This window comes from Suricata suricatta, chromosome 7 (genome assembly GCF_006229205.1).
Source record: "Suricata suricatta isolate VVHF042 chromosome 7, meerkat_22Aug2017_6uvM2_HiC, whole genome shotgun sequence".
Lineage (NCBI taxonomy): Eukaryota > Metazoa > Chordata > Mammalia > Carnivora > Herpestidae > Suricata > Suricata suricatta.
The window spans coordinates 87622036-87633696 of record NC_043706.1 but is presented as its reverse complement, the minus strand read 5'-3'; the positions used below and the strand labels follow the sequence as shown (position 1 = coordinate 87633696).

The 11661-nt window shown below is 30.2% G+C and overlaps 1 protein-coding gene across 3 annotated transcripts in view; it reads right to left on the bottom strand.

Moving 5' to 3' along the window:
* Positions 1-11661, bottom strand: part of GRIK2 (glutamate ionotropic receptor kainate type subunit 2) — a 622100-nt gene that overhangs the window by 384226 nt on the left and 226213 nt on the right. For all 3 annotated transcript variants that reach the window (XM_029945013.1, XM_029945011.1, XM_029945012.1), the window contains one exon: positions 2761-2928. In XM_029945013.1, coding sequence (XP_029800873.1) covers positions 2761-2928 — 168 coding nt within the window. The remainder of the gene's footprint in view (positions 1-2760; positions 2929-11661) is intronic.

Genomic DNA, 11661 nt, shown 5'->3' with positions numbered 1-11661 from the left:
GACTGAGCCACCCAGGAGCCTCGAAATGATTCTTAAGCATAGGGATCTTAATAAGTAAATAAATTATAGTTGAAAAAACTCACTTTTAAATTTTTTCTTCAAAAATTCAATATGATCTAAGTACATTTTTTGAATATATAGAGTTTTACTTTTTAAACGGTAATTGGAATTCTGAATCAGTACCGAGGTTGGAGCTTGAAATTTTTCAATAACTTGGATTTTAATTCCTATATGTTGAGAATAAATAAAATATCTTCCTTTACCAGGTTTTTGATAGATCACAGGTGGAAAAAAAGTTAAAACCATTATAGTGGCTTATATAGAATGTTCTGAAATGTGCTTCAAATAAGAAATAGTTTTCAGGTATCAGAGGAATCATTTAAAAGTGACTTATGATTCAAATAATGATTCAGCTCTAATTCATCAATGTATTTATTTGCTAAGCAAAACAGTATTATTTATGAAAAGTATAAGACCATATTTAAATTTAAACATCTAATTTCTTATTATTTGCTTGCTTTGGAAAAATAATTTTTAAAAATGTAAATGTCCAATATAAATATTTAAATTATCTTATTATATATAAAACATAATTTTGTTATTATAAATTTACTTTATTTTATATTTATATATTTTTATTATTTCATATTTGCATATGTTTATTGAGCTAACATAGGTTCAAAAATTATATCAGACCTCTCACGTATTAACGTTTCACATACTGCTATGCCTTCCAGTCAGCAGTAGCTCAGTAAGCAAGAGCTTCACAAGGTAAGACTCCAACCATGACATTTACTCTCTCAGCATCTCACAGAGAAAGTTACTTAATTATGCTTATTTGAGTTCTCCCCAGTTTCAAAGTCAATTAATGAATTTGATTCCTGATGGATTTTTAAAAGTAAACACTTTTTAATATTTTGAAAACCAAATGAGTTTAACACCTCATAATTCCTAAGATAGTAACCTGTTTGCTGTCAGAACACACTAGTCTGTTTTTTTTTACATTGCCCCTTTGAATTCACGATTAAGAAATCTATTTATATTTTTGTATAGTTTACTCATATTCCATATTCTTTGTTCTAAATGGTTTCATTTGAGACAGAGCTTCTTCTTCCTAATGGAAATAGTCATGAACTATGTCACTAATCAAATGCACTTGTCTTGCAGTTAATGATTTATTTTGCAATTATGATGACAAATGTAATATTTCACAGTAACCTTTACCCTTTCTTCCAGCCTTTAAAACCTTTCATCACCCTGACATGGTTCTAAAATGTGGAAACTTATTTGTATTCACCAAGATATGAATTCAAAGGGCAGGCAGAATTTAGGCTTTGATAAACACTAGTTAGCTGGGGGATAAAAAGGATACTTTCATCTCAAGGAATATTCTACCTTATCAGTAGCTATTAGTACTAATGAAATTGGAAGAAATCTGGACCAAATTAGAATTATAAATAGTCATGCACATTTCTATCAATGAAAGATAGCTAATAAAACAATACTAGCATTACAGAAAGGTAATGTTGTTTTTAAAACTATGAATTTAGAACAAATGACTGCCTTTTTTTTCTTTTAGTTATTCCTTCTTTTAGGGCCTAAGTATATATAGATCTTGCATTAAGTACTGAGTATTCTCCCTTAATATTTTGTACACAGTTCCATTTCTTTGCGAAAAATCTATATCATGAGATTTAATTCCTGTTAGATGAATGCTAACTATGCGAAAGAAAAGATCACCCATTTAGACAAGTAAGACACTAAAACATCTTTCAAAACACATTTACTACCAAGGTTATTGTTTGGTTAAAATAACGCCTTGATAATAGTTTCACTATCACCTTCCTTACTTTTTACATGTTAATCTCATATTCCACAAAGTTATTTTTCTTTTCTTATCACTAAAAAACACAGTTTGACAACATAATAAAAGAAATAACAAAATTTATAAAGTATTCTAATTCTATCTTCCTATAATTCAATTTTCATATCATTAATTTCAGTTATAAGAGGAAACATCCAATAACTTCATAAACGGGCATAAAGTACACCGAAATGAAAGGCTGTTGCAAATTTCCCATGAAAGTTTTAAGATCCGGAGGACATGACGAAGCCACTTGGAACCACAGAACTTTCAAGGGAGTCAGTCAGTTGAGACAGCAGTAATAATGGTAGTTCTTGGAAATGACGACACGATAAAAATGTAAGAATGGACTCCAAAACTAGGTAAAATCCATTGTTGCATAGTTTTATTTAGTGGGTTCTTAAAAATAAGAATCATTTAGTAAGAAAAGGAGTGTGGGGGGGGCAATTTTACAAGAATCATAGGTCTAACTGAATTTATGTTATATATGATTTAAAATTTTTTAAAATATTTTTTTATTTATTTTTGAGAGAGAGTGACAGCATAAGCAGGGGAGGGTCAGAGAGAGAGGGAGACACAGAATGTAAAGCAGGCTCCAGGCTCTGAGCTGTCAGCACAGAGCCTGACGTGGGGCTTGAACCTATGAACCACGAGATCATGACCTGAGCCGAAGCCGGATGCTCAACCGAATGAGCCACCCAGATGCCCCTAAATGATTTTTTTCAATAGGCAATCATATCACCTTTCCTTCCCTGATAAAATTTATGTGCAGTTTGAAAAGAAACATTTGCATGAAAACATTTCTAATGACTTATTAATTATATTTGGAATTAATAAATCTGTTAACCTACAGATATGAATTCCAGAAAATACAATGTTAAATATTGGTCAATTACCTTTCTTGGATGCTTCAAAACTGTCATAGAGGTTTATCTTCTGGGTGTCATAAGTTAGGGTAGTATTGGGCAACAACGTTCTGTTTCTATTGATTGTGTTCACAGCAAATCTGAACGCAAGTTCTTCAGCTCCCATTGGGCCAGATTCCACATATTCAAAAATGCCACCTGGAAAAAAGAAAGAATAATCATGTAGTTTTACAAGAGAGAGAAAATGTGTAAGTTTTCTGTAATTTTATATGTGCATTTATGTGTGATAAAACACACATGTACATATTATTTTCTTAAGTACATGGAGTTTGTGCTTACTTTTTTTTTATAAACTTGAATATTTGGGATATGCCCTTTTAGATAAGTCCACATTGTAAAAAGGTTTTTGCTATTGCTACTATACTTTAACATGGCTTTAAAATGACTTTGCCTTTTCTTTTAGTAATTCCTTCTTTTAGGGCCTAAGTATATATAGATCTTGCCTTAAGTACTGAGTATTCTCTCTTAATATTTTGCACACAGTTCCAAAATAATCAATCAATCTTCTATATTAATGTAAAGCTATGAAGTTAAGCACAAGGAAAGTTATATTAAGTTTGTCTCCATTATCTGAGAAATCAGATACCTTTAGCATAATTTCTGTGGCACTTATTGTGTTAAAATTTCCAAAAACAATTAACTTGCAAACTCTATCATCTTATTGCAAAAAGAGAAAAAAGTGTCATTTCTGTATTTGATTTATTCTAAGTTGTTTTTAGAAGATATTTGGACATTTGTGAAAGATAACTCTCCAAAACAGAGCAAAGTCCCTTAATTGCTTAATATCATGGAAGTATATAATTTAGCCCGTAAAATGTAGAATATAAATTGAAAACATGTCCTTTCCATTTGTCACCTTTTAACAGTTATATCTTAGTCCAGTTCCCTCATTCTTTCCCCAGCCTTCTTCTTATTGATGTCATCTCTGTTCAGTTATGAGTAAACTATGGGACCTTTACCTCCAACAGAATCTCTTCATTATTGTTACTTTGGTAAATGGAATGAAAGGGGGAGCATCTGATATTTGACACTGTCCAGTTCTACTTAAACAATAGAAAACATTTATCTTTCTTCCTTTCAAATTTCATGCCATGTGCTCTCAGGACAGTCACTCACAAGTAAATCCCCTTGGATAAGGCATTTCCATGGCTTGCAATATATACCTCTTCAAACATCATCAAACATCTTCTGATACATCAATGTCAGGCGACTATACTATCAGCAAACTTCCTATTTTAAATTCATAAGAAATCATGGTATGGTGACAATTCCTCTAAATATGAGAAATTAGGACTCAAGAAAATACCACATGACAGACAAATTTATATTTAGGAAGAATTGGAAAATTTGTTATTTGACACCATGCTAGCTTGAAATATGTCCCCTATTCGTTCAGCTAAATTGATGGTATAATTATCAGAACAGTCAAATTCTTATGAAATAGTACTTTTAGTATATTTAAAATCTTTAGAGGCTCATGCTAAGCAGAGGACAATAAATATTTATATGCCTAATGGGTGTCAAGAACCAAATCAGTTATGAGTAAGAGAATAGTGGTACATGCCTAATCTGTGAAGCCAAACTCGATTCATATTTGGCTCTGCCATTTGCTGCCCATTTAAATTTGGGCAGTTGCTTAAATCCTCAGTCTAAATTTCTTCATCTCTAAAAAAAGGATTATAATTGAGGCTACTGCATAGAGTTGTTATAAAAATTAAATGTTATCACATAAAAATTAAATGTTATCGCATAACTTAAATTATATTGGTGGTTGCCATAAGGTAAGCACTCCATAAGTGTTTAAAGTTTCACTGAATCTTCAAAGCAATCCCAAGTAGTATTATTTTATAGGAAAGAACTCCTTTGGCCAAAAACTATATAGCTATGAAGTGATAGAGGCAACATTATAATTTGTTCATGAAAAACTTCAAAGCCCTTGCTTATTCCACTACAAACTAGTATGTTTCTTCAAACTTTCATTCAGGTAAAATACACAAAACTTCCTAAAAGGTGAGACATAATGACTTAAATAATAATATGTCATTAGAACTGTAAGATCCTACATATGGAATAGAAAAATAATCGAGCAGTTGTAAGGTACTTGAAGTTAATTAGGAATAAATAGTCGATTACAGAAATGCAAACCTGAAGTTGTTTCTTAATGGCACAATAAAATGAAAAACTAAATCTTTTACTTTCCTCAGTTCAAACTGTAGTTTCCAGGTGATATAAATACAAAATAAAAATATAAAAATGGTCAATATTTGTGACAGTAGGTTAAAGGTTTCCTATTTTTTATCTCTCTTCAAAATAAATAATTCACATTCATGTTTATATATTTATTGATGGTTTGAATATTAAATCTTTGTAATTCTTTAAGATAACCCATTTTTATCCTAATTAAATAAAATAAATAATTATTTTTTATTGATCTAAAGCCAGAATTTAAAATTTTGAATATAAAAATAAAAACACCCAGATCATGCCAGCTTTCCAAGTACAACATCTTCTAGAACACCTTCCAGCCATGTACTCAAAAGAGAGAGAGAGAGAGAGAGAGAGAGAGAGAGAGAGAGAGAGAAGGAGAGGTCACTATCTCTGATGTATTTCTGATGTGTGGCAGGCAAGGATGCACTGGTAGGGTAAAAGAATCTAGTATAGATTCCAAAAAATATTAGGTGTGTACATTACACTTATGGAGGAAAAAAAAGAGAGCTTAAGTAATTCTATTTAAAATTTTGGAAAGTTTAGTAACACCTAACACAGTAATTGATCAAAGTATAATCACCATGTTAGGTAATTAGGTGATTAAGAATAAAGGCATTACTGATAGATATCACTAATTATTCTTGATTAAGAAAAGGGACAATAAATTTTTATTTTTTTAATGTTTATTTTTGAGAGAGAGAGGCACACACACACTCAGAGAGAGAGAGAGCATGAGCAGGGGAGGGGCAGAGAGAGGGAGACACAGAATCTGAAGCAGGCTCCAGACTCTGAGCTGTCAGCACAAAGCCTGATGTGGGGTTCAAACCCATGAACCATGAGATCATGACCTGAGCTGAAGTAAGTCACTTAACCAACTGAGCCACCCAGGTGCCCTGGCAAAATAATTTTAGAAAACAAATAATGGAGTCACAATGAAGTCTTATTACTAAAAAAATCACATATTAATAGTAAATGTTATATATAAGTGTAAAATAGAAAGGAAGCCCTTTATATAAATATAAGAGACAGAAAAATCTTTTTTCAATGGTTTTTAATAACAATGAAAATAACAAAATTGAGAGAATTTATCACCAACAAACCTCCATTAAAACAGGTATTAAATAAGTGAGTTCTTTAAGCAAAAAAAAAAAAAAATCCCACAGGGAGCCACTGAATTGCTTAAACATATGAAGTATGAAAGAAGGGGTAAATATGTGGGTGATTATTAATGAATTTTAACTAAACAAGCAAGAATAGTAACATCTTATGAGTTTGCAATTTATTTAAATTAAAGTACATGATAATAATAACATAAAGATGAGAAAAAATAAAATTGAAGAATGTTAATGTTCTAGCAATATTGAGAGAAAGGCAAAGATAATTATTATGGACTGTAATAAACCAATAATGAATATTTAATAATGATATTTCTAAGATAAAGACTAAAATAATGAAATAGCATATGATTAAAACTTTTATAGATTAAAAGTGATTTAAAGATATTTTATTTGTCCAAAAAGATTAAGAAAACAAAAATAAAATAGAGAAAAACACCAAAAAGTAATAAGATGGTATAAGTGGTAGATCTAAAACAAATGTATCAGCAATTACATTAAAGGTAAGTGGAGTAGATTTGCATATTAAAGTTTAAGATTATCTAACAGGATAAAAAGGCACAAAACTGTAAGCTACCAGCAAGAGAAATAGAGAAAAATAAGAAATAAGATGGGCAAAGATTTGTTCTAAAACCACATTAACCAAATAAAAGCTGGTGAAGTTATTCTAATGTTAGATAAAGTAGACTTATAAGCAAATAGAGACAAAGAGTGCATAACATAATGACAAAGAGGTCAACACACTGGCATGATATAAATCAGACTTTATAAACTCCTAATAAAAAAACTCAAAATATTGACAAAAGCAGAAGGAGATATAGATCATAGTGGGAAACATTAAAACACCACCCTCAGTAGTGTTAGTAGTTAGTATCTGATAGAGCAAGCAGACAAAAAAATCAGTTTAAATTTAGATGATCTAAATATATTTGACTTGATTAACAATGATGAAACATAAAGCATCTCAAAATGACAAAATACTGTTTTCCTTTTCAAGTGTATATTTACCAAAATTGATCATAAGCTGGGTCATATACTAAATCTCAATACATTGTTTTAAATGTCTTATTTATTTTTGATACAGAGAGAGACAGAGCATGAGAAGGGGAGGGGCAGAGAGAGGAGACACAGAAACGGAAGCAGGCTCCAGGCTCTGAGCTGGCTGTCAGCACAGAGCCTGACGCGGGGCTCAAACCCACGAATGTGAGATCTGACCTGAGCCGAAGTCCGAGGCTTAGCCGACAAGCCACCCAGGCGCCCCTCAATACATTTTAAAGTACTGAAATTATTCAGAACACATTCCCTCACCACAATGATTATAAACTAGCAATAAACCACAAGGAGGTAACTTAGAAAACTCAAATTGAAAAATTAAGGAATATATGCTTAAGTAATCCATTAGTTGTGAATGAAATTAAAATGGAAATTATAAAATCCTGGAAACAAACTAAAACTGAAAATTTGACATTCAAAACTTGCAGAATTCAACTAAGTACATTCTTAAAAGAAATTTGAAAGACTAAAAATCAATGATCTGATATTCCATCTCAAATATCTAGAAAAAATACCAAATCCTAAGGAAATAGAAGAAAAAATATGAAGATTAGAGCAGAAATTAATAAAAAAAACAAATATACAATAAACGACACACACAAAGCCAAAATTTGGTTATTTAAAATATTATTAAAATGTATAAAATCTTAAATTTAATCAAGAATAAGAAGATAGAAATTACAAAGACGTACACATCAACTCTTCAGGAGCATATAAATCCTAGATAAAATACAATATTTTATTAAATTTAATTAAATTTATTAAATTCAATGAATATAAATATTTGTTTATATAAATAAATATAAAATACATTATTAAATTTATTAAAATAAATTGAATCTAGCAATATATAAGGAAATCATATATCCAAACCAAGTGGGAATGGAGGTTCCTCTAAAAGTTAAAAATAGAACTACCCTATGATCCAGCAACTGCACTACTAAATATTTACCCTAAGAATACAAAAGCATTAATTCAAAGGGTACATGCACCCGAATTTTTATGGCAACACTCTCTACAATAGCCAACTTATGGAAACAGTCCAAATGTCCATTGAGTGATGAATGAATAAAGATGTGGTACATGTATACAATAGAATATTAGTCAGCCATTAGAAAAGAATAAAATCTTGTCATTTGCAGTGACATGGATGCAGCCAGACAGTATGAGACTAAGTGAAATAAGTCAGCCAGAGAAAGACAAATACCATATGATTTCATTCATATGTAAAACTTAAGAAACAAAACAAATGAGCAAAAAGAGAGAGAGAGAGAGAGAGAGAGAGAAATGAAACAACAGACTCTTAACTACAGAGAACAAATTTATGGTTACCAGAGAGAACGTTGCTGACGGGATAGGTGAAGTTGATGATGAGGATTAAGGAGTATACGTATTGTGGTGAACACAAGTGTTGTGTAGAAGTGTTGAATCACTATTGTGTATACCTGAAACTAATATTGCACTGTACATTAATTAATTGTAATCTAAATAAAAACCTAAAGAGAAAATAAACAAGTGGAGTTTATTTTATGATTTCAAGATGTGATAAGCATTTGAAAATCATTTTATGTAAGTTAAAATATCAGAAAATGGAGAAAAATGAACAATCCTTTTATCAGTCATAACAGTATTATTGATAACTTTTAACTTCAGTGCATGATTAGATACTCTAAGCAATTTAGAAATAGAACTTTTAAGCAAGTAGTGTATATCTATAAATAACCTGCATCATACATCACAGTTACTGACATAATGTTGAAATCTTTCCCCCATAAGACGGGCAAAGAAATAAGGTGCTCACTATGACTGCTATTATTCAGCATTGCAATGAATGTCTTATTTAGTGCATTAGTAATAAAACTAAAAAAATTTTAATAAAAAATAAGGTTTGAAAAGGAAGAAACAAAATTATGGTTCTTCTCAAATGATTGTGTATATAGAAAAATAATACAGATAATTATTATGATTAAAAATGAATTTAGCAAGATGTCAATGGATATAAGATCAGTGTATGAAAATAAAAGACATTTCTACATATCAACAACAAACCAAAAAGGAAAATAATTACAAAGAATCATTTTTAGGAGCATAGCAAATTATAAAGAATTATTTTGAATAACAAGGGATGTGCAAAATATTATGTTGAAAGCTACAAAATATTATTGAAAGAAAATAAGATTTGACTAAACAGAGGGATATGCTAAATTTATGGAATAAAGAACTCACCAGAGGTGTCTGGGTGACTCAGTCAGTTAAGCATCTGACTCTTGATTTTGGCTCAGGTCATGATCTCACGGTTCATAGGTATGAGTCCTACATCCAACTATGCATAGTGTGGAGCCTGCTTGGGATTCTCTATCTCTTGCTCTCTCTGCCTGGGCACACTCTCTCCCTCTTTCCAAATAAATATATAAGTAAACTTAAAAATAAAACTCAAGATTTTAAAGGCATTAATTCCTCACAAATTGATCTATAGTTTAGTACAATGCCAATCAAAACCACAGTAGACTAAAATACATGTGGAAATAGGAAGAGCCTAAATAGTAAAAGTAATCTTAAGAGAAACAAAAGCTGGAGGATTACACTATCATATTTCAAGAATTGTAATAATTAATTCAATTATAAATTATTCAATTTTTGTATAAATAGAACAGAAAGGAGAATTCATAAGCAGACTTTCACCTATATAGTTGCTGACATACAACTGATGTTACTCTATAGTGCCAAAGAAAAATAATTGTATTTTTAGGAAATATGTTGGGATCAATTTGATAATCACACTTAAAGCAATCATTTTAATCACATGACTAAATATGAAAGTTAAACAATACTGTTGCTAAAAGAAAAACAGGCTAAGAAAAGATTTCTTTAAAAAAAAAGCATTAACCAAAAGGTAAAAATATGACATATTAGACTACATTAAAATTAAGAATCTCCCCATACAAGAAAAAATTCAGAGGTTGTGTGTATGTATATATGTGTGTGTGTAAAACAGAATTCATCCCTTTAAAATATTCATGAAAAGGAAACGGCAGTCAAATTAATAGAAACATGGGTACCGAACTTGAACAAGCACTTCCTCCCAAAATATTCAAAAGACAATAAACACACACAAAAGAGTTCAACTTCATAATCATTGGGACAATATAAATTAAAATTATAGCTCAAAGGAAGTTTACATATACTCAAGTGATTAAAATGAAAAAGACAAGTACTATCAACTGTTGAAGTGTGGAGCAAGTAGACCACCCTACATTGCTATTGGTAAAACCAACTAGAAGTTGGTACAACGTACTTTGAAAATAGTGCATCTGAATTTTCTAATATTGAAAATAAATAAGACCTGTGACCAAAGTTTACTTCAGGAAATATACCCAACAAAAAGGTGCATGTATGTTCATCAAAAAGCATGTACGAAAATATTCATAGCAGTATGGAATGGATGAGTCATTGAATAACTACATGCTACAATATAAGATGAATCTCATAAACAAAATATTGAGTAGAAGAAAACAGACACAAAAGAATACTGCTGTATGATTTTATTTTTTCAAACTTCAAAAAATAGTTGTGTGGGTGGAATACGGAGGGTGCATGAGGTTCTTTGGAGGTACTGGCGATGTTGTGTTTCATTTTTTTCTTAACCTAGGTGTTGGGTATATATTATTAAAGATTTACTCTGTGATTTGTGCACTTTGGTATATATGGGTCACCCTTCAATAGCATTTTAAAAGCAACTGCATAAAATTGCTAAGCCTTTTTAAATTTTGATAGCACAACTAGTAAAAATAAAGGTTATACTGCTGAATGTAACTTGAATATTTGAAAAAAAATCCATAATCAAACACATAAACATTATCAAAGAAATACAAACAAGAAAATATATGAGTATATTAACTAAATATAAACATTAAAAAACAAAAGGGTTAGTACCTTCAATATATAAATAATATTAACAATAAAACACTACAACAAAAAACTTGGCAAAGAAATGAATAAATAACTTATAAGTAACACAAACAACTACTGGGCATATTAAAATTGTTCAAAAATAGGAAAGGAAAGACTGAAACAAAGAACCTTTACAGATTAAATTTGTTAAGGTGTGTAAAAAAAGCATAGTTGAAGAGAAAAATAAATTGATATAAACTTTCTTGTAACTTCCTTTAAATCTATCAAGCTTTAAAAATGTAACCGAAGAAACACCTGGGCGATTTAGCTGCAAGGATGTTCACTTTGTTCACCAGAACATTAAGAACATAAGAACAATATGATTAGAAATGCTTTAAATATCTAATGGTAGACAATTATTTACATAAATTATGGCACATTTAATTAATAAAATACTATATATCCAGCCATTGTAAATTATTCCCCAGAAGTCATTTGATGACACTTTATTTTATATAAGTAGTTATAATATGTACGTATGAATAACAAAATATGTATAGTTTATTTCAAATGATAGGCATTTGATTGACTTTAATTTTCTTCT